At 42.5% G+C, this 24,308-nt stretch overlaps 2 protein-coding genes across 3 annotated transcripts in view; both read right to left on the bottom strand.

Annotated features, from left to right (window-relative positions):
• Window positions 1–5,233, bottom strand: part of fam171b (family with sequence similarity 171 member B) — a 57,145-nt gene extending 51,912 nt beyond the window's left edge. The window contains exon 1 of one of the 2 annotated variants that reach the window (XM_080198853.1): window positions 4,917–5,233. In XM_080198853.1, the coding sequence (XP_080054979.1) occupies window positions 4,917–5,106 (190 nt within the window). In that variant the 5' untranslated portion in view covers window positions 5,107–5,233. The remainder of the gene's footprint in view (window positions 1–4,916) is intronic. The other variant, XM_080198854.1, reaches the window with a different exon arrangement.
• An 11,309-nt stretch (window positions 5,234–16,542) lies between these two features.
• Window positions 16,543–24,308, bottom strand: part of itgav (integrin, alpha V) — a 128,938-nt gene continuing 121,172 nt past the window's right edge. Inside the window, exons 28-30 of the mRNA XM_080198855.1 lie at window positions 23,611–23,712; window positions 23,393–23,515; window positions 16,543–17,760 (exon numbers count right to left, since the gene is read on the bottom strand). Of these exons, the coding sequence (XP_080054981.1) occupies window positions 17,659–17,760; window positions 23,393–23,515; window positions 23,611–23,712 (327 nt within the window). The 3' untranslated portion in view covers window positions 16,543–17,658. The remainder of the gene's footprint in view (window positions 17,761–23,392; window positions 23,516–23,610; window positions 23,713–24,308) is intronic.

Raw genomic sequence — 24,308 nt, forward strand, 5'->3', positions numbered from 1 at the left:
GCCAGGTGAAGCCAGCAAGAAGAGAAGCTGGGACTGGAAGACAGCAAGTTTAAAACAAAAATTCCCTATGGGGCCAGAAGATACAAGAATAGCCCTCAGAGCCTCAGAAGGAAAGTTCAAGTCTTCTCTGCCTCTGACATGAACCTTGCTGATTGAAAGACGCTTCCAAAACCACCTTCATGACTCACCCACGTACTGTCACCTGTTTCCTTGATCCCGGCCAGAAGACTTCCATCCCTTGGACAATTGACTCACGCCCTCAGCCTGATGGGGTCAATTAGGTATGGGCCAAGAATTTAAACCTCCTGGGACTCCTGTTGTTGACATTAGGAACTTTAGTGTTCATTCTGGTCCCAACCCACTCTGAGTTAAAGTCAGGATTCATGTCCCACAGAATCACTTCTTTTCTATTCATCCAAGAAACATCTGCAAAATCCAAGCTCCAAGGCAGTGGAAATTGAAACTCACCATGGCTAAAAGTCAAATCCCCTAGATGCAAGTAATCCCTGTCTCTATGCACTAAAATTTTGAAAATCCCACTCATCATAGAAAGTCTGATCCACGCTGCCATACACAGAAAATTACTACTTGCACACAGCTCCTGTACTTTACTTTTTGCGCTGGACAGTTCATTTGTCATCCACTGACTGTGTTCCTTCATCCTGATTCATCATGGCCTACTATTACCACTCACTTTGTCACAAGTACCATTGCAAACAGAATTGTTGACACTCTGACTGTGAATCTGTCTAACAGGTCAGTTGTATTCTATTCCAATGTATCAATTTTGTCCATTGTACTGCCAATGATCTGTCCCTCTGTGGCCAGCAAGATCATGGAGAAGTGCACAATACAGAAACTTCAATCTTTCTGCTTGGCCTGAATGACTAGCATAGATCAAAAGGTGTAAAGGTGTTATGGATCCAAAAAGTAGTCTTCTTCAATGATCAAAACCAATGAATGTTAGAAGCAGTCAGCAGTCTTCATCGCACACCATGGAGAATTTTCGCCCATATACCACTGAGAATATAACATCACTTAAATGTATTTCGTATATAATTTGTTTTGTTTTACCCAGTCCAAGTCCCAGTGATAAAGACCTGACAGCAAATCTAACTGGGTCCATAATTATATTAAATTCTGTGACAAGTATATTCAGACCATTGGAGGGCAGAAAGTAAGAATTAAAAACTAAGCTCATAATTGTAAACTGCCTTAATTCAAAGCAGAATTAGGCGGATTTTTGTAAGGCAAAGGGGACAAGGGTTTTAAAAGGTATTTGGAAAGTAAAGCCGAGACTACAATCAGATCAGCCATGATCACGTGGAATGGTAGAGAACACTCAAAAGACTAAATTGTTTATTCCTGCTCTTGTGTACCTCTTGAAGAGGCACCAAAGCATTTAATGGCATGGCTGGCTAGGCCAACACTTATTGCTTCGGTTTCCTCCCACAGTCCAAAGATGTGCCAGTTAGGTGGATTGGCCATGCTAAATTGCCCCTTAGTGTCCAAATTGTACATAGCTTAGGTAGATTAGCCATGGTAAATTCGAGGGAGATTATGGGGATAGGGTGGGGGTGGTGCTGTTTGGGAGAGTCAGTGCAGACTGAAAGGGTCAAATGGCCTCCCTCAGCACTGTGGGAATTCTATGGATCCCTAATTGTCCATGAGATCATTATTTGGTTCATTTGTGCACAACAAAATCTCAAAAAGAGGAATAAGTTGATTAACCCATTGATTTGTTTTTTTGGTAGTGCTGGTCATTGGACGCATTTTAGTCAGGACACGGGAAGAACTCCCCTGATCTTCTTCAAATATGACAATGGATTGTTTATGTCAATGTGACCAGGCAAACAGGGCCTTTGTTCATTATGTCAGCCAAAGTATTTCCAAAATTCCAGCAGCATAAAAAGTATGCATTCTCAGATCACGCATTTGGGCTTAAGCACAAAATTGATCCAAATTTGAGAGCACTCCATTTAGTCAAGCAGAGATCTGTCAGACAGTGCACAATTACTGCACAGTCAGCCCACCCACTTTCAAAGTGACTCTTCTGGTGAGGTGATTCTACCACAAATGTGCCATCAATCAGTTTGAAGGTAAATACATCTTCATATGTGAATTCCAGTTCCATAGCTTGTTTGTAAAATTACAAGTAGTATTATATCAGTAATGCAGGCTAGCATTCTTTTAACCTTTCTCACACTGAGTCCTGGATCTGTGAAAAATATCACTTAGTAAAATTAATTTTCTAAACATGTCAAGCTTAAAAAAAAACAGTCCTAATTTCAAACTTTACTTTTATCAGAACGACAAAACAGTGACTTGGCTTTATGCATCTACTGACATGGGGGCATTTGTAGCCTATGCATATTGGTGAGCAAATATACAGTCTTAAAATTTATAAATATGCAATTTAGCAATCTGTGTATCCTTAATACTCGCCTCAGGGGGTGGGGGTGGAAGGAAAGAAGATAGGTCTTAACTAGTTTAATTTAATGAGGATATCAATCAAATTTTATTAAAAAAAATCTTAATTTCCTCCCAGTTTCTGTTTTACCCCCATTAGATGCAACAGTCTGGTAGCTACATTCAGAGACTGACAACCAGCTGCCAGATTCCAGCTTCCACATAGATAAACTGATCTTGGTATAATGATTTGAGGGCTCCTTGGTTTAAGAAATCACTGGTATAGAAAAGCCTTTGTCCATCTGTCTACCAAGATTTGGTACAATACTAATATAATCCAGAATAATTAGAATGGCAGATGTCACTTTTTTCTTCCAAGCCTATTACAGTGAAATCTAAAAAAAGGATTGATTATTTTACAAATTCACTGACTTTGGTGGGGATTCATTGTTAGTTTAATAAAAGGTTAATCTTGCTTATTACAGAAAGAATTGCAATTCATAGTGTACATTTTGGCATGTCAAATACCTTCCAGTAAGTAATATGCTAAACATAACCAAATTCAAATTCAATGATAGCTCAGGATGTGCGAGACGATCCCATATGGTTCGTGGAACCAGTTACATGTCAAGCATGGCAGTCAGTTACACAAAACAATCACTAGCATTTCAGAGTAATTCACCACATTATAAAGCACTTTGGGATATTTTTGAACCATAACAAGATGTTACATAAATTAATGCCTGCTTCCTTGCACCATCACAGATTGCAACCTTCAGATGAGACGTACTGCTAACCCAAGGTTCTATCTGCCTACTGTGGGTTTAATTGAGCACTAAAAACATTATGGCAATGTCCAACTTCAATTATTTTCCTTTATGAATCTGCCCTGGGGGCAACAGCCTACAGGCTTGTTTCTGCCATACAAATCACCACTCGTAAAATGGCAACTACTATCTGATATTTCTAAGTCAACGATGACTGATTTGGCCATCATATGTAAAACATAAATCTTTTTCCACTTAGCCTTTTGAAAATGCCAAACTGATTAGCAAACCTGCAGACATTTTAAAAAGCACCCACTAACTATTAATGGTGAAATTAAAATAGCTAATAATGATAATAGGGGGTAAGCCATTCAGGACTGAGATGAGGAAGAACTTATTCACTTAGAATTGTGAACCTGTGGAATTCTCTACCACAGAAAGCTGTTGGGGCCTGTTTGTTAGACATATTCAAGAGGGAGCCGGACGTGACCCTTGCAACTAAAGGAATCAAGGGGTATGGAGAGATATAGAAAATGCATAGTCAGCCATGATCATAGTGATTGGTATGGCAGACTCAAAGTCAGGGCTTGAATATTCTGGCCTGGTGTACTTCTTGTGAGACTTCTTATTGGTGTACAGTAAACAGCAGTCACACACGTGTCCCCTTTCACACAATAGCTCAAGACATCAACCTCCCGCCAAAAGTCAGTCCTGGGGGGCTTGCAACCGTATTATTAATATCAGGCACCTTGATCTTCTTTAATGTGCATTTTATTCTTTCAAATATTCATTTTAAAAAAACATGAAAATAATTGGCATCCGTGTTAATAAAAATTAGAATTATGCCCTTTATAAAAAGTATCTGCTCAAATGGCAGAACTCGAGCATCAAAACAAGCTTATTTAAAGATCAGAAAGGTCGAGAAATCAAACGCTAACATTTATTACCCTTGCATACGAAAATTTCCACTACAAAAAATAATTTCTTTATAAAAAAATCCCTGTAGCAAGCTTGTATAAAGATTCAACCTGGGTTCGAAGGCGCAAGATGCTACCAAATATTGGTCTCGGCCCTCCCAAAGCAGCGTTGGATTATGCTGGTTACGCTGGGTGCAAAACTTTGCAGGAACAGGAGAAAATGAAAGGATATGAAAAAATGTGAAGGTCTTGGTTAATTCTGGAGAGGAAGCTTCTTCCCCGCCGTCAGCGATAACGGTTTTAGCGGAATAAATTGGTTGTCATCGCGACAAGCGCCGGAATCTGGCAACCTTACAACTGCCGGTGAGCCATTCTCAGTCAGTCAGACCCCGGTAGAAGCACGAGCCCCGTCAGTTAGTCAAACCCCGGGTGCAAGAGCACCGCGAGCCTCATCAATTAGTCAACCCCCGGGTGCAGCAGAAGCAGCAGCGCGAGCCCCGTCAGTTAGTCAAACCCCGGGTGCTGCAGTAACAGCAGCGCGATCCCCTGTCAGTTAGTCAAACCCCCGGTGCAGCAGCGCGAGCCCCCATCAATTAATGAATCAACCCCGCGTGCAGGAGCAGGAGCAGCAGCGCGAGCCCCCATCAGTTAGTGAATCAACCCCCGCGTGCAGGAGCAGCAGCATCGCGAGCCCCCATCCGTTAATGAGTCAACCCCCGCGTGCAGGAGCAGCGCGAGCCCCCATCAGTTAGTGAATCAACCCCCGCGTGCAGGAGCAGCGGGAGCCCCCGTTAGTTAATCAGTCAATCCCCGGCTCGCTTACCTGGGCTGTTCCCCGGGAGCTGCCCCGAACCCGGCGGCCGCGGCTGATGTTTGCCATGCAGTCTCCCGGCTTTACGATGCGCCTCCGGGCCAGCCTCCCCTGTCAGCCGGTTGGTGGCCGTCGAACCGTTCAGCCCGTCGCAGAAAACGAGAAAGCAGAAGAGCAGGTAAGCGAGCATCGCCAAGTGCATGGTTTAATGCTGCTGCTGCGATGAGAACAGATGGTGGCTCATAGAGGCAGGAAGAGCTGCAGGATTCGGTTCAATATGTCCATGTTTGTTTATCTGCTGCTCGGTGCGCTCCTTATTGCTATCGGATGGAAATTTCTTTCCAGAAACTGGAGGAGGAACTGGCGCCCTCCAATGTAAACTCCCACAAATGCAGCAGCACCTGTTCAAATAAATACCCCAAACTGGCCACACAGGGACCCCCCCTCAACACAGCGCTGAACACCGTTTCTACATTATTTTCTTCACTTACTCACGTTTAACTTCAATAATTTACTGCTACGTGGAACGGCTTAATTTATAATTCGCCATCATCACCCCTTTCCATCTCTCTCCCTGGCAGGCACCTGACTGAATCAAGTCCCATTATCAGAGTCTGTGATCAACTTCTAACCCACATGGTCGGTCTGCCCACCTCCACTGCCTCAACTTATCTGTTGGGAAATGCCTTTGTTACCTCCAGATTTGGCTATCACCCTGCGCTCACTGAACTGCATCGGCTTCCAATGTTGCAACGCCTTGACTTCAAAGGATCGATTCCCTTTTTGGATAGGTCAGGGATCCCTTTGGGACAAGTATGGTTCTCTGGGATTGGTAAATGTGGATGTGGAATGTGTGTTTAAAAAGTGGATAAACCCATAGGAACTAGCCTTTAATAAAATCAGCTTGCTCTGACTACTGGTAATCTAACCAGTTGTCTGTTGGGCATGGTAAGAAGTCCCACAACACCAGGTTAAAGTCCAACAGGTTTATTTGATATCACAAGCTTACAGAGTGCTGCTTCTTCATCAGGTGAGTCACTCTCCAAGCAGTCATACTAGCTTTGGATTAAAATGAACCAATACTTCAGATTTCTACAAACCATCTTTGATATCCTTATATGCTTTCTCACATTCTGTTGTCCAGTCCCATGACTGTATCACACATAGTAAATTATGCAATGGCTTCAGTAATGTAGGTAAGTTAGGGACAAATTGCCATAATAATTTACTAATCCTAGGAAGAACTTTAATTGAGTCACATTCATAGGACGTGTGCTTCTAAAATAACATCTTTTTTAGGTGCTTTATGCAGGCTTTTATTATCTATAACTTGACCCAAAAACTGGACTGACGTCTTGAATAAGTATTCTCCAGACCTGCTGGCATTCCCCCCTGCCCTGGACTGGTTCCCTCCAGCACGGTTTGAACTGCTCCCCAATAACGGAATAGGCGTCCTCACCCTGCTGGTGAGGACAGAGGCCATTGAGTCCACCCTGGGAGGTTGGAGGCAAGGGGGTGCCCCTTGGGGCAATCCTGGCCAAAGGGTACACTGGCACCAGGCATTGCCAATGGGGGTGATGAGGATCCCATTGTCACTGCCACTCTGCAATTGAGAGCAGTCGGAGGGAGGGAGGAGGTGATTGGGGTTGGCCATGGGGGTGAATATAGGGCCTGGTCAACAGGGTGGGAGGAGGTTGGGGCTGGCCATCAGGATATTGGGGGGGTGGGGGGGGGGGTGCGGTCAAGGTTGGCCAGGAATGTGGGGGGGGGGGGGGGGGGGGGCGGGGTGAAGATCAGGGCTGACTTGGGGAGGTCAACAATCACGACTGGGGGCGGGGGTATTCAGGAAGACCAGCAGTCAAGGAGGTTGCGGGGCAAACCAGTAATCGGGAGGCTGGCGACGGGGAGCCAGTGTGCATGCACTGATCTCCGCATTGACAAATTGATGCACGCGCAGTGGTCCATCAGCACTATGCTGCCAGCTTCACGGGTGGGAAAAAGCCTGCTCCCTATTTACCAGAGGATTCACGCTGAAGCCCTCTGCGATGCACAGTGTGACGGAGATTCGTTCAAGTAAGTACACCTAAAAAGTGGGTGGGAAATACTCTTGTTTTCCTGTTGGGCACTTAGTTTTGTTTTGGGAGACTCCAAGTCAATGAAGAGGCAAAGAACAAGATGGGATATCAACATAAAACTGCTTCTTAATAGCATTGACTTTACCGCCTCTGAGACACGAGGGACAGCCTCAACTATTGGCAGCATTGGAAAAAGGTTAGTTGTCACAATGTCCTCATGGACAAATTTCATGGATACTGTTGAGAATGCAAAGAATATTTGCAAGAACCATCTGTTTTGAAATATAGTGAAAAAGAATGAGGTAATTAATTGAAAAGCAGTAACTTTATAACTTTTGAAGAACATTCTAAAAATTTCCATATGTATCCAGAGCATTCCAGAAATAAAATTAAGAGGCTTAGGTATTGAAGTTAATCAGCTAAAATTTCAGATGAAGTTCTCCAGAGCCTACCTGGTGCATCTGCTCACTCACCTTGTCAACAGCTTACCAGCCTTCAATACCACCACCCTCATTCCAGAACTTCAGTTTCCTCAAAATGTTTTTTTAAATTCATTCATGAGATGTGGGCTTTGTTGGCTAGGCCAGCATTGATTACCCATCCCTAGTTGCCTTTGAGAGGGTAGTGGTGAGCTGTCTTCTTGAACCGCCACATTCCCCATGGTGTGGGTACACACAGTGCTGTGAGGGAGGGAGTTCCAGGGTTTTGACCCAGTGTGAAAGAACAATGATATATTTTCAAGTCAGGATGGTGAGTGATTTGGAGGGGAACCTCCAGATAGTAGTGTTTCCAGATGTCTGCTGCCCTTGTAGGTGGTAGTGGTCGTGGATTTCAAAGGTGCTGCCAAAGCAACCTCGGTGAGTTCCTGTAGTGCATCTTGTAGAACTATAAACTGCTGTTATTACCTCTTCATCAAATGATCATTTTGATATAAACAGAATACTGAATTCTCAACACCCTAATGAACAAATACTTACTAATCCGAACTATTACTGTTAACCACCAGAATGGTGAAGTGGTTACTATTAACCACTTCACCATTCTCTTCCTCAAATATCTGCTACTTCCCTCATTTCTCTCCAATTACTTACTACTCCTTCTCCATCTGCAATGACTGTTCATTTTCCCACTCACATTCCTAACTACTCCTATATCTTCTCCCAGACAGATGCACCCACTTACGCTAAACAACAACCTCATTAAGCCTCAGGTTTAAATTTTATATTCACTGATGAGTTTCATTACTGAATTAGTAAGTACCATTTCAACAAAACACCAGAAGACGCTTAGTTAAGCTGCAAGTAGTAAACTAGCAAAGGCTTATGAAAGTAATTAACAGGAGAGCATAAAAATAAATGAAGACAAATCTACCAATGCCCCAACACGGCAGAGGGGGACCTGGGGTGGAGGGTGATGCATGCAGCAGTTCCACACAACCACAGGATTCGTTGGTTCACGGGCTCCGAAGCTTGCCCCTTCTGTGGCCTTGTGGAGTCTGTGGACCATGTCTGTGTTTCGTGTCTTAGGTTGCACGCCCTTTTTGTTTTCCTGAAGAACCTTTTATTAATGTTTTGTTTGCACTTCAGTCCCATGCTCCTGATCTATGGACACCTGGTACGGAGAGGGGGGCGGGGGGCCGGCATGGCAACCTCCTTGTGAACCTGCTCCTGGGCCTAGCGAAGCGCGCCATTTACAGGTCCAGGCAGTAGGTAATTGAGGGGGCCGTCCATCCTGACTACTCCTCTACCACGGCTACATTCATGGCCAGGTGTTCATGGAGAGGTAGCATGCGGGGCTGGGGTGCATTATTAACCCTAATAATCATATTTTAATTTGATGTTTTCAAGCTTCCTTTGTACTTTGATTTTTTTCAGGCTGCTCAGCTTTCTTTTGGGGAGCCGCCCCTCTTTTACTTTGTCCTGTTTAACTTGAGTTTGTTGAAAGAACCCCGTACAGCAGAGTATAGGAAACCATGTAACTGTTTTATTTTGTTATAAAAACCTAATACTATGAACTTTCAGACTTCTATTTAAAGAAAATTCTGCAATTGTTTGTGCAGCAAAACTGTTGTAAGCATGCAAGAATTTGCAGCTTTAAGCTCTGTGCCCATAGCCCTTTTACAATTTAGTTTATATCTTAGGTACTCTTTAAAGTAAAGCCATTCCCATTAAGTAATCTGGCTGTCATGTTTTTGGTACCATATAAATTGTGGTGATACAAAGTAGTTAGCATACTCAAGCTTGAAAGCATGTTTGTGCACCAGAGTTTTACTGAAAAATAAGAAGAGAAAATAAATTACTTCAAATACACTGTAGATCTGTCAGTCTTGAAAGAAGAATACATCAGGTTAAGTATTCAGAAAGAATCTTAAAATATCATCTGTTTCTTTGGGAAGAGTGATGTAGAGATGCCGGCGTTGGACTGGGGTATTTGATAGTAAACCCACAAGCTTTCGGAAACATTGTTCCTTCGCCAGGTTCCACACACGATGTTCCTGACAAAGGAACTGTGTTTCCGAAAGCTTGTGGTTTTACTATCAAATAAACTCGTTGGACTTTAACTTGGTGTTGTGAGACTTTTTACTGCCTTTGGAAAGAGAACAGAGCTAATATTTTGAGTATGGATGACTCTTCATCAGAGCTAAAGAGAACTGGAAATAGAATGAAATGACGGAGTTAGAAAGGTTTGCAGTGGGGAAGTAGGGGCTGGATAAAGGGTCAGTGGTAGGTGGAGACTAGAGAGAAATTGACAAAGCTATTGTTAAAGACCAGATTAGAAACTCCAAGATATAATGAATTTAAACTGGACCCCAAAATATTTTTATTTTGGCGTTAAAGTGAGAATAAGGTGTTTCACTCTAGTTGTGATTCTATTGACACGCTAGGCAGCCTTTATCAAAACAAATATTATTTTAACAATAAAGTTTAAATATAATTGATTAGCTTAACTTTTATCGGTTGAAATACTTAAACATGACAAGATACAATTCTTAACTGCTAACCAGCTCTATTAGTTTCAATTTAAGTAATATTCCTCATAGACTTAAACACTTCTTCAAAATCAGTTAATAAACACAGGCTTGCGTTCTTTTTAGCTTGTTAACAGTCTAAGGGCCTTTGAACACTTCTAGAGAAATAAACAGAAAGCTATCTCTCTTCTAATACTCAGACAGTAGCAGCCTCCAGAGAGAGAGAAAAACATTTCTTTCGGGATAAAGTAGAAACTGCCTGCTTTTCTCTCTAAACTTAGCTCGTTCCCCCTTCCCACAATACTGCTTCTGTCAATCAAACTAATCAAACGCTTCTCTAAAACTCCAGGGGGCATACCAAAAATAAACAAAAATACATTAGCTCAGATTAAAACAAACACCCCATTATCTAGGATTAATTATTCTCCTGCATTCTCAGCTTGGAGCTGCTTGGTTTGCAGGCAGATCGGCACCAGGTAAACAGAGCTGAATTCTAAACATATCTCTTACAAGAAACATGACAAAAATACATTTCTTAAATTGTATTGTCACAATATCAAGATTGAAACACATCAAAAGAAATTCTGAAAGCAGCTTAGCCATTGGTGCAATGATGAATAGTAACAATGATTACTGAGGCCGTGTGCAATATTATTGAAATTGTTGGACTGCTTTCTTGTTCTAATTATTCTAATTAGCAAAAACAAATTTCCAATTGTAACAATACAAAATCATGTCTTTAATGATTCTGGTCTTCTATGATATGATACGTCATATCATACTTAATAATTGTGGCATTGAGTGTTCGGGTGCATCATGGTTTTATGATTGCAGTCCGAGTGATGCATACAATCTCACTTACAGTTCTTGTACATAATTTTACCTGTGATCTCTACTTTGCCTGTATGCAACCAATAAATCAAAGCACAAAGATACGTAAAACAGAATAACATGGAGTCAACAAAATACACTGTTGACCTTCTCAATGCTTTTAATCATCCTGTTGCCATGACAATATTGCCTTCTTAAGCTATTCCTAAGTGAGAGAAAGTTAAGGACATTGAGGTGCTTGGTTATTGTGGACACCTATTCCCACAAAACAGAACAATGTTGCTGTTACATGAATAATGCTGCTTTGTCATCACCCCTAATAGTGACTGTAGGCAGAATTTTCCCTTTTGGAGACTAAGTCTGGAAGCAGGTGGGATACTTTTCCTGCTGGGCAGTGGGCTGGATTTTCATGCTTGATTGCATGTTTGGAACTGTATTAATTATATATTGGTGAGCAGCCCACAAGTTGGCAGGACGGGCACTGATTCATCTGCCCCACCATCACATTATGGGATCAAAGATCCTTGCTGCCATATTCAAATGCCACTTGAACACATATTCACTTTCTGCAGTCCAGCTGTGTGGTCTGGATTTCCTGAGATGACCCCCTCCAGGAAAAAGAAGCCATGTGCCTCACAATTCAGCAATGATTCGCTGATGGCTACACTCGACATCGTCCACATGACTTCCTCTTATCAAAGGAATTAGGTTGGCCGGCCAACCTCACCTCACCGGCCTGGGAGGAGGGTGGAGCAGAGATCTGTGTTACTGAAAGCAAAAAAATATGCCCTGCAGTGCAGGAAGAAAATGAATGAACCCATCCACTCTGCCAGGTTAAGTCAATCTCTGTTCACTCCAAACTCACATTCTCATAATGGGTACCTAGCAGTCAAAGGGTTATTCCCATCAGGAATCTCCCACACTGTTAGTGGTGGAGACATCAGCACTCAACATCACCACCATCTCATTTATCGTCCTGTAGAAACATTTCTTACTGGGGGTGGGGTGGTGATGCCGGAGATCAATGCTTCCCAACCTATCCTTCAATCCTTCTAAACCCATTCCATCTATTTGTCTTCATGCAGGCCAAGTTGGTCCACAGCAAGAGGGAGAGATCCCAGATGGGAGGAAGGATTGTGAACATCCAGGAGCTCACTCACCTCAAGGAGAAGGCAGCCAAGACAGGGATTGCTCCAATGATGAAGGCAAGATCAGTCTCCTCCAGCAACCCAGAATGGATGGGCACTCTGTTAGTTGATCACATCCTGATATTCACGATAAGTAACATGCAATGTTGCATTCTGCCTGCTCATGGATTAAATCCATCTTCTCTCTCTTCCATGCACCAGCAAATTCAGACAGCGATCCAGCCAGCCCACCTCAGGCGATTTCCAATCAATAAAGACCCATCACAATGTTCATCTATGTGCTCCATCAACGCAGAGACATACTCATCAGTCATGCTAGATCTAGATTAGGCATGGTCTCCTTCTAGAAATCACTTCACTGCAACATCTCCACAGCAGTCGGAGGCAGTGACAATTATGTCTGTATCACTTGGAGGACTGCTGGAGAACAGTCACCTGCTGAATTTGACTCAGATGATGGGCCTCTGTAAATGGCCAAGGGCATCTAACTATTCCCAATCCTCTTTCCCTATTACCCCATCAGTTACAAATCCACAAGCAAAGGAGGGTGCACCTGTCCAACAGCAGGAGATCAAAAGCAAGCCAGAGCCCTCAACGCCTCAGCCATCCAATGACCACCTGCCAAAGTCATCAATACAACAGAACCTAGCATCAGTAGGCTCTCTGCATCTCTGTTGCGGTTGTTGGGGAGGCACCTCAACATAGGATAGGATAAAAAAAAGGCTGAGAGCATAAGGCATTAGTGTTCATTCAGTTTTGTACATCATGCAGGCGATTAGATTTTCCCAGAAATCTAATAGCCTGTCTAGCTTCATTCATTGTGAGCTTTATATAATGATGAACCTTACTGGAGAAGGCATCCATCACCTCCTTTATACATTCATGTGTTGAGGACCGAGAGGTGCCACATAAATCCCCTGTGGATGTCTGGAATGAGCAGATTGCAAAGAAATTGACTGCAGTGTTGACCTTCAGGAGCACTGGCAGAGGATGGCCTCAAAGTCCACACTGTGTCAGATCCTCTGAGGAATGTGTTAGATATGAGCTATCACAGCTGCGTAGTACTCTCCCTCCCTCATCTCCAAAAAAGGAAGCGTATTCGGTACTCCCTTTGTGGGATGGGTCTGACGGCTTCTGGCTCTTCTTTGGGCACCTCTGGATCATGTATCTGACAGCAGGGCTCTTCTCTAAGCTGTTCTAGATGGCACAGGACCTCCTTTTCCTCAATCTAAACACTGCCATCAAGATGGCAGCAATGACCACAGACTCTATTCTGCAATCATAGAGGATTACAGCATAGAAACAGGCCCTTCAGCCCAACTTGCCAGCCTTAAACCCCTTAAGCTAATCCCAATTGTCTGCATTTGTCCTATATCCCTCTATACCCATTGTACCCATGTAACTAAATGTTTTTTTAAAAGAGAAAATTGTACCCGCCTCTCCTACTACCTCTGGCAACTTGTTCCAGACACTCACCATCCTTTGTGAAAAATTGCCCCTCTGGACACTTTTGTATCTCTCCACTCTCACCTTAAACCTATGTCCTTACCTTTAGGAAAAGATATTGACTATCTATGCCCCTCATTATTTTACAGACCTCCAATAAGGTCGCCCCTCAGCCTCCTACGCACCAGAGAAAAAAATCCCAGTCTATTCAGTCTCTTCTTATAACTCAATCCAACAAATCCCGGTCGCATACTGGTAAATCTTTTCTGCACTCTCCTTTCTATAATAGGTTGACCAGAATTGCACACAGTATTCCAAGTGTGGCCTTACCAATGTCTTGTACAACTTCAACAAAACATCCCAACTGCTGTATTAAATGTTCTGACCAATGAAACCAAGCATGCCAAATGCCTTCTGTTCACCTGTGACTCAACTTTCAAGCAGCTATGACCCTGTACCCCTAGATCTTTGTTCTGTAACTCTCCCCAACGCCCTATCATTAACTGATTAAGTCCCGCCCTGGTTCAGTCTAACAAAATGCATTACCTCGCATTTGTCTAATTTAAACTCCATCTGCCATTTGTCAGCCCACTGGCCCACTCATACTTCCTAAGGATAGAAATCCAAGAGATGATTGTAATTCACCCAACAATTACAGATGCCCCACTTCAAGCCAGAAAGGCATGCAGCACAAGCATCCCATTTCCCTGTTCCACCTTTGTAGGAACCCACGTTTGATTCAGTTTGGGTCATTGTCTATGCAGATTCTGCACACTCTCCCTGTGTCTATGCGGGATTCCTCCCACATTCCAAAAAGACATGCTGGTTAGGTGCATTGGCTATGCTAAATTCTCTGTGTAGCCAGACATGGGCCAGAGTGTGGCAACTAGTGGACATTTACAGTGACTTCATTGCAGTGTTAATGTAATTACTTGTGACTAATAACCGTTTTAGATCATAGGTGTCACAGAAGCTGTGCCGACAATTTGATATCTTAATCCCATATAGGGTGTAAGAGTGCTGAACTAGTCATGTAATTATGAATCTCACTAAAGGCACATATGCTACCTAATTTGGATTTGAGATTACCCCTATCACTTTGGAAAGATTGGATGCCCTGTGACCCATGTTAATTAAACAATGCAATTTGCAGGTTTTGATAGAGCTTCTTGCATCTCGCCAGAAGCTTTGCTGCTTCAGTGGCTGGCAGCCTTGTCCCTCCTCACATTCCTCTGGCAGTTAAACGTTCAATGACATATCCTCTGGCCCCAGTGCCTAGTGTAGTCTTATATAAAGACACATAACAAGTTGTTGGTTCCAAATATAACTTTTGAATACATCTCTCTTAGCTGAGCCTTCATCTCCATGTTGAAATATGAGGTTACCTCCTGAAAGGGCCTCAGTCTAGCTGTGGACTCCTTCCACACTGCCACAGATGCCTCCTGTTGCATTTTTTTTCTAATTTCTTTTTTAAACAGTGGCATTGATTCAGGGTCTCAACATGGTGATGCTGCACACCCATTTCCTGATCAGCTTTGACCCTTCCCGTCACCATTCACATAATTCCGATCATCCTGGAATCGCACAATGTGCAGGTAGACCTCCGTCTGCTAATTCTCCAGCCTTCCCCAGTAACCCTGGAGTCCATAGTGACTGTTATAAAGATTTCTGCTATCCCCTGAACCCATCACTGTGGGTGTCCTTAAATGGACTTCACCCTTCCCTATCTTGAGGTTGTATGCATAGTCACATGCAGAAGGGACCTCCCCAGCACCCAGAGATGAGAGTAACAATCCTTTATTATGTTTTCCCCACTAACAGGCTTCAGATGCCTTCCGTGACCGTGACTATTCCATTTGCAGTCAGCCATCCCTGGGGCCACAGAGGCATTGCTATGCCCTGCATACCCATTGACCAGGCACACCTTGTCCCTCCCTGGACTGAGGTCATGATGCCATGCATAGCCCTGTAGCTTTGCCAAGTCCCAGGACTGCTTTAAATTTCTCACTTCTACAATGTAGTCCACAGCATCCTAGGAAAATGGCTGTCTGATACACATCACTCTGCTTCCTTAAAGAAGGCCCCTCCCCACTGGTCACAGGTCTGTGTACCTTTTCCCTCTTGTGCAACCCTAACAGCCTCCCCAGTCAAGTCTGCATGAAGCCCTTCCCTCTTGTGCCATACTCACCCCACCCATCTCAGTCTAGGTGCACCCTTCCATGTCAGGCTTCATTCAGCTCCCCCACCCCCATTCATTCTTCTGTCTTCCCTTCCTTGTTTCTAATATCTCTACTCATTCCTAGTCACCTGCCTCTGCCTGCTATCCCTTCCCTCTTTCCTCTGTTCCCCTCATTCTCATATCCCTCCCTCTCCTTCACCCCACCCCCATCCTTTGCTGGTGTCTGTTGGTACAGTACAAGCCTGCATGTACCCAGCAGCATCCCGTGTGAGCATCCATACCTGCACACAGCAACATCTAATGTGAGCAGCCCTGCCTATGCCCCATAGCAGAGGGAAGGGTTTCATGCAAATTGGGAAAGGTGGGGGTATTAGGAAGATGTCCTGACTGCAACTGGCAAATTGAGCAACAGCAGCTATGCCAGTGATGACAAATTGGAGCAGTGCTGTTGCTGGTACACTTACAATGTTGTACACACCTCAACATCATGAGCGAAGTAGAGATTGGCAGGTGCACACCGTTTATATCCAGTTGTGAATCACATTGTCTAATTTCTTGCTGATGTGATATGTAATTAGGAGGAAGAATATGATACTGGCAAGCTGCATTTTTTAATGATCAACAACTTGTTAATGCATGCAAATAGGGCTCCCAACTTAGATCAGTGGACCCTGAAACGCTGAAATTCCCACTTGTTTTCCTACTGGCAGGACTCTGATTTTGGCTACATTTCAAATTTTCTGCTCCCTAACCGCTTCCGTTGCTGGCCAGACTGGCCGATTCCATCCTTTACAATTACTGAAGTAATGCTGGTGACTGAAATCTTGGCAGTAACAGGATTCAGCGTATAGATTTATTTCATACAAGGATACCTGCCTTTTGAAAATTCAATAAGTTGACTAAAAATGATCCTACGATCAAGCTGTATTAAAGTATATTTGCATGATTGCAAATCACCAATCATTTGGCTTGAAAGAATGACATGGACTCCTGAAACTCATATCCCATTTATTCCCTTCAGAAAGCCATGAAATAAAATCACCCAAATACATAAGCAATTAAAGAACAATGTGAATATTAAAAGATAAAACAGGGCACAATATTCATTTTATCTTTTTAAACCTACAGGGACACAAACTGATCCTAAAAAAGGCACAAATTAATTCAAATTTTTTTCATTAAATCTCACATTGTTAGTAATGAATCAGCTGGATCTATGTTCCACATATTAAGCATTCTTTTAGAATTGCAATATAACTTGGTTGTGGATAGGCCAGTTTGTACAAGTAGGATATAAAAGAGTGCATTAAATATTGTGATGATCAGCTTTCTTGTATTTTGGGGCAATATATTTGTTGGAATTATATGTAGGTTTTCAGTGCAGTAACACTGAAGTCTTAAAGGTTATACAGTGCAACCAATAGAAAAATGTGTTTCTGGGAAGAATAGTCCACAGTAAATAGCGTCAAAATAGCTCACTATAGTGCATCAAACACCATTCACTAATTTCAAGGTTGACCAAAATAAAATGCGACAAACCTACAGAACATATTACCCTCCATTTGCCCAATATGGGCAATCAAGTCACATTCCAAAACTTTTTAATGTACATTCTTATTGTGAAACCATTTTGCTTTCATCCAAAAATGTTGACAACAGTCATATAATGCTACGAAAAGAAGTGTTAGATCAATAGTTAATGCATTTAAGAGGACTTGTTCTTAAATGACTTTTAATTATTTGTTTTTGAGTGAGGATCTATGAATTTATAATATTGCACTTCAAAGTTAAAACTTAAAACAGGTTGCTATAACAGCAACAATGGCAATGAATTTCACCACTTTGAACCTGCAACATTATGCAGATTTTGAAGTGCTAATCAGTGCAATGAAATACATGAACCACATCAGTAGGAACCAGCAATGCTAATTTTATATTGCCCTTACTCAATACTTGTACCTGCCACCATGTCAATACAAATAAAGATGCTAGTGCAGACTGCATTCTTGGTAGTTCATTTCACAACATGTTAGTTAGGTTGTTCATTTCAAGTCCAGGGTTTAGAGTAAATTTAGTTCCAGGAAATTTGTTTAAACCCAAATGGCATTTACGTTTCTACAGTCCCATCTCCATTCATCTCCTGTGGCTGGAGTTGCTGCCGTTCAATGGAATCTTTGCGTGGCGGTCGGACACGTTTAAAAAAACCAAACTGTAAAATAAAATTCAAAAATTACAATTCACCTTATGTAAACAATGCCAATATGCAAACACATCACTAGATGTACATCTTGGGAATTCATCTTGTAAAGCAGGGTGTAATCTGTGGCAAAGATAATCCAAGGTTGGGACATGCTGTGGGAGGAGTGGTGTGCACAAGTAGTTAGGGCTCAGGTCACAATTCCAGTCTTCAACCATACTAGGTTTCCAGATTCACATTCAGTACACTTCTTCTCATTAGGCATACTAACTGCTGATCCTAAATCTGACAACAGAGACTGGAATTGCCAAGGGACCCAGCCAGGTGAGTGATGGTGGGATGCAGTTGCAGGGTGCATCACAGATGAGGTGCAGTTAGCGGCAAGGGCAGTGGCGTCTGTCAACAGCCCTCTTCCCTTTCCTGATGCCAGGTCCCTCAATCAGGCACTAAATGCCTTTGAAATAAGGATACCTGCCTTAAAGATACATGTCCACTCCCCTCTGGAAGCCTATAAGCAACCATGCACAGGTTTGATCAGTGTGCTCCCTTTATGGCAAATCACTTAAAGACCTCAATCAGTATAGAGGCCAAAGGTGGTGGGGGTTCCCACACGCCATCCTTCCGTCTGATTACATGATCCCCGCTGCCAAACTCATTATGGAGAAGAGCACAAGATTTCACCTCAGCATGCACAACTGTGAAATTTGAAAGATCACACCACCTCCAAAACCATTTGCCTTGTAAGGAGTGGCAGCCGATGCTATAGCCTTAAGTCCTGCAGAATCCAAGTGAAGTGAAAGATGGCATCCTGGCCTATTTTCTGTTTCTACTGCCACAATTCTGCTGGAATTGCACTGCACAGACCAATGATCTTGAACCCGCTCAACTTTGAGCAAACTGACTGGGCGGGATTTTCCAGCTTCCCCATGGTGTAGTTTCTGGCAGCAGAGTGGCTAACTATTGGCGGGGGGGGGGGGTAAGCATGCTTTGCCTTGCAACTGCTTCACAGCAAGGGGATCACTATAGGCAGGACCAGAAGATTCCACTGACAGGAAGGACTGGAAAATTCTGGCCACTCACTTAACAAAATGTTTAAAACTTCAATTTAAAAATGTTAGTTATTATTTTGCAAGTTAATAAACCATGAGAATCAAAACTGTATTTTAATCTCAGTGGGAAAGTGCAAGATGTTTTCATTCCAGTAGCAAGGGTGATACCAGATCAACACATTGGTACAATGCCCTAACACAAATCTTTTTGTATTTTGAATTTAATCAAGTTCAGAGATTGTGATCAAAATGTTATCTACAAACTGGACTATGTACTTACAATGTTCATATGTTGATGAGGCATTATTTCATTTCTCATAGCAACAGCTAAATGATTGGGTGTACCTTCCTGCAGTGATATACCTAACTTGGCTTGGCACCGTTGACCCTGTCTAGCGCATCTGTGTGAACGGTATAATCAGCTTGACCAGTATAATATGGTTCTACCACTGAAGAGCAATTAAAATGATTCCAGACTCCCAAGTCGTGGGCTTCCTGCAGTTGGCTAATTTAATACATTTAGATTTATGCAAGAGGGCTCCTAGAATATATTTGGGCCTGACACAGGAAGGTAATTAATGGGGGTGTGTAGAGTTCAGCAAAAAATGCATTGTGGAAAAATTTAGTAGTATACAGCAGGAGATGTTAATCTCGACATTGTGTGTACAAAAGGATCTAAAAAACTGCAAAAGAAAATGGCACAACTTAAGGAAATCATCATGGTAAAGTTAGCCTATTATGCAATTTACTGGATCCAAGTATGAATACTAGAAAGTAAGTGTCTTCAGCAACCAGTTTCAGATTCATTGATAAGCAGGCAGAACACTAGCTGACAGTAAAGATGATCCTTGCACTAGGCCAAAAACTGGCAGAAATAAAAAAAATGTAGTCTTGCTTGCCAATGACTTTGCTGCCCTCATGGTTCACTGCAGGTGTCCCTAAAGATGACAGCCAAATTTTCAGAGACAAACAAGCCAAAGTGAAAGTAATCAGATGACAAGATGATTAAAATCCACTTCAACCCTGTTTTGGGCCTGAACTAGGAGGCATACTAGGACATAGCACTAGAAGCTCACTCAAAAAAGTTATTTTTTATGGGTTATATTAAATGAATGCTCTGACCAGCCATCCATGAGCTGACTGAGTACTTAAGAATTCTGCTTTAGCAAGGAAATACAAACTCTGCAGATGAACTGAGGTTTGTATAATCCATACACAACACTCGTCTGTAGGATCTATTTAGAGACTAACCTGAACACACAAATTATGGGAACACCACTACCTGGAAGTTCCCTTCCAGCTCCCTCACCATCATGACTTGAAAATATATCGTCGTTCCTTCACTATCACTGGATCAAAGGCCTGCAACACAATCCTTAACAGCATTGTGGATGTGCCTACACCACATGGACTGCAACATTTCAAGGAGACAGTTCATCACCATCTTCTCAAGGAAATTTAGGGATGGGCAATAAATGCTGGCCCAGCAAGCAATGTCCATATCCCTTGACTGAATCAAAAAAATTGGGAAAACTCAATTCATAACAAATCATTGCCAAAAACTAAGACTTAAATTCCAGTTTCTAAGAGAGACTAGTATTCCAGAGATTACATACAAAAGGTGTAATTATATGAATAGTGAATGTTTAACAAATTTAGATTTGATATCGTGGCTGAGTTTTCAGAGCTGTGAGAGTCAACCTGACTTGGTGTGGCGGGGAGTGAGTCGGGCCTGCCAGCCCAGAAACACAGCATGGAAGCCGCCAATAGGGGCTGCCTGGTGTGAAGACAGGCTGTTTGAAAGGCCTTGGTACCATCCAGCCCCTATGGAGACCCCATGCGCAATCCATGCCAACTCATAGCACTTCTTCCTCCCATCTATCCCTTATGGTGCCTTATAGCCTCCATGCTACATGATGCCTATACCTACTCCCTCATAACACCACATACTATCCCTGCCAAGTTATATCCCTCTACCAACTCCCATAACCCTCTATAGCTCACATATCAACTTAGTGTCAACCCATGACTCTTAATCACCACTCCAGTAACTCACATCCAGACATTTGTGTCAGCAAACTCTATGCTCCTCCAGAGGCTGCACTGTTTAGTTACCCTAGGCAATCCCTAAACACAACTTTAACCTCCATGCCAAGCTATGCTCCTCCACCCACTCCCCAAGGCTTTTTCTATCCCTATGCCAATCCCAAGCTCTCTCCCACTCACCATATTTTGCCCTTGCACATTCCATGCCAACTCACCAAGATCTATGCTAAGATGCAATAATATAAAGATGCCTTCGCTTTGTTAAAAAAACTCATCAATTGAAAAGGAAACAATTATTCCATTTAAATTCTTTCAACTACTTAATTTCTCAAGAGCAAGCATTTGTATTCATAACCCCACATTTATAACTATCAGAAGCTGCGAATCAAACTGAACTGACACACACTACTGTGATATGATAGACTGTGAAGGCACGTTGCACAAGTCCTATAACGACGACTCTCAGGCTGATGTCAGAGCGAAATAGCAACCATTGATTTTTTGGAAACTGCAAACTTTTCCGAAAATTTAACTGCCAGGTGATTTAAACACTTTGGCAATTTCTGCGACAGCTCCAATGAGTTGATTCAGTTTTTTAAAAACACATTCATATTTCATATAATCATAGAATCCCTACAGTATAGAGGAGGTCATTTGGCCCATCAAGTCGTACCGACCACAATCTCACCCAGGCCCTATTCCCATAACCCCACACATTTGCCCTGCTAATCCCCGACACTAAGGGCCAATCAACCTAACCCACGTCTTTGGATTGTAGGAGGGGACCGGAGCACCCGGAGAAAACATGGGGAGAATATGCAAACTTCACACAAAGTGACCCGAAGCTGGAATGGAACCTGGGTCCCTGGCACTGAGAGGCAACAGTGCTGACCACTGTGTCACTGTGCCGTCCATAAATTTTTAACTATGTCAAGGTGCCCCTGGGCCTTTTGGCCCAGCTCCCCAGGTGCGCCCCCAGGGTTTTTGGCCCAGCTCCCCAGGTACAACCCCCTCCCTTTGGCCTTTTGGCTCAGCTGCCCAGATGTGCCCTTCCCCCCTTGGCCTTTTGGCCCTAGCTCCCCAGGCCCCTCGCTCCACAGCTGCACCATGGTCTCTCACCACCTCCCCTCACTGGGGCCCCCAGAGGCCCTCCCCCCACCAGTGCCCCCAGAGGCCCCCCCCCAGTCTCCTGTACTCCACAGGTGCCCCCCACAAGGCCCTCCCCCACCGGTATCCCTGGGGGCCCTCCCCCAACTGATGCCCCCACAACCTCACATTCCTCAGATGCCCTCCTGGGGCCCTCTCCCTAAGAGTACCCAATCACTCCAAATAATTACGGCAGCTTTAGAACTTGTGCCAAGAAGTCTAAAGCACAGATGTCGTATATTGAACGTTCCCCTAGTGAAAACGGAAGGCATTTTTACACGTGCAGTTGCATTTTTACACATGCAGTTGCCTCTGTGAACCCCTGCGAAAATAGTGGATGCTTAGCTCAGTGGCACCATTTTGACTAAGCCAGGTTCTCTCTTCATCTTTAGAAGAATTCAAGCATATATCCTCAATTACTAATAAACCAAAATAGCAACAAAATAACTTTCAAAAGAAACATTGAGCAAAATCATTCTTCTATTTGCCATCTAAGCTTTTGAAATGCTGATGTCAACATTTCTCGCAGCTATAACTTCAGTTTGAAAAGTTTCTTCATCTACTTCAGAAATTCATTAGCATATGAATCATTCATTTGGTAAGACGTTTTTCATGATCTGTGCTGAGGAACTGAATTCTTTCTAATCTCATAGCTTTAATAGTTAATTCATAGTTAATTATGGATTAACTAGATTTTGTGGTAGTAATGATAGCAAAACTGTCTGTTTGCAGGTGTTATTCTACTGTAACTGACAGCTACTGTAGTTATCTGCACATGTGCAGAAAAATAAGGAAATCTAGAAGTTGCTGTCTATATTCCTTCAAAGATCACCCCAGGCACAGTCCCTAAGCAATCTGTGAATGGACAAAAACTTCCATTCTTATGCTCTTTATTTCAGTGTAAAAGAAAAGTTAAATCTTGCAGAGTGGGGTTTAAGCGGGTATTTAAATGGCAGAATGAGATATATTATTGTTAAACAAACAATCTCTGGCCTGAAAAAACTAACTTTATATTTGTGGAAATTCAAATTTCTCCATTATGATAAAAACCTTCACACTTTTACAAGTTTTTAAATGTTTGCCTATATTTATACTTTATGACTGAATGATTCACATCCTAATGAATTTATATTTCTATTTTAATCTATTATAATTATATACTTCATTATCTAAAAAAAATTAATGAGAAAGTGCATTTAACTTCCAAGTTAGTTGTTTGTATAAATACTTCAATACTTTCAGTCTGAGCATGACATTACGAAAAAATATGGTAAGATTCCGCCCCATGTCTCACGTGATTGAAAGACAATGCAATTGAGGTTCTACTATCCAATGATACTTCTGTAATTTGCAACAGAGACTGATTAAAATGCTAAAGGTGCTTGACAAAGTGCAGTACTTACTTTATACATGACAAATACCAAGAGAGCTAGAAGGAGTAGACCAGCTAAGAGTGCCAATATAATAACCCAAACTGGCACTGGGTGAGGAGTTGTCACTTTGTCCCAAGTCACTAAGGTGGTAACCTACATATTAAAAAATGATGCTGGTTAAAAATTGATTTTAAAAATAGGGAAGCTTTCTTTTCAGAAATATTAATGCATCTATACTTGGTGCTTACCACAATGGATCCGCTGGGAAGTTCTGTGGAGAAGTTTTTATAGGGCATTTCTATGACACTGTAAGATGCTGAAGCCATCAAGGAGTAGGACTGATTCTCTTTCTAGTTACATTGAAGAGAAATGAAAAGGACATGTATTTTAATGTAAACATTTTCATGTTCTTACGACATGAAATAAATCATAAAATGGACATCAAACTTTAATTTCTGCTCATTTAAAAATTATTTTGCTGGACCAAAAACATTGCTGCTACAAGTTGCATGATTTGTAAGTCGGCTACAGTTCTGGAAACATCCTATAAAAATCCCACCTATAATTGTGTTGACCCATTACAATCAACGAAACAATGGAGCAGCAGAAGGTCTGTTTCCTAGCCTGGAAAGTCATCAAACCTCATTATATCTGCAGAGGTACTAATAGCCAACATCCACCTCCTAAGAGGCATAGGGACCATTTGTTAACCTGAAACTGACTTGTCAATGGGCAATAGCACATGACCGAAGCTCTTTTAGTCTTTGGAAAGTTTTAATGTTACATTCCTGAACTCCCATTCAGCCATTAACTTCCAGCCTATCATAGCAAAACAGGACTCCAGGCTGACAACAAAGTCTGCCTCAATCCTAAACCTCCTCAAAGTTCTCTGGAAACTTCCTGCCATTGTCTGTAGAGCTGACCAAGTATCTGTATACCAACCTCA

Source organism: Carcharhinus amblyrhynchos, chromosome 11, assembly GCF_965287045.1.
Source record: "Carcharhinus amblyrhynchos chromosome 11, sCarAmb.v2.hapA, whole genome shotgun sequence".
Taxonomy (NCBI): Eukaryota; Metazoa; Chordata; class Chondrichthyes; order Carcharhiniformes; family Carcharhinidae; genus Carcharhinus; species Carcharhinus amblyrhynchos.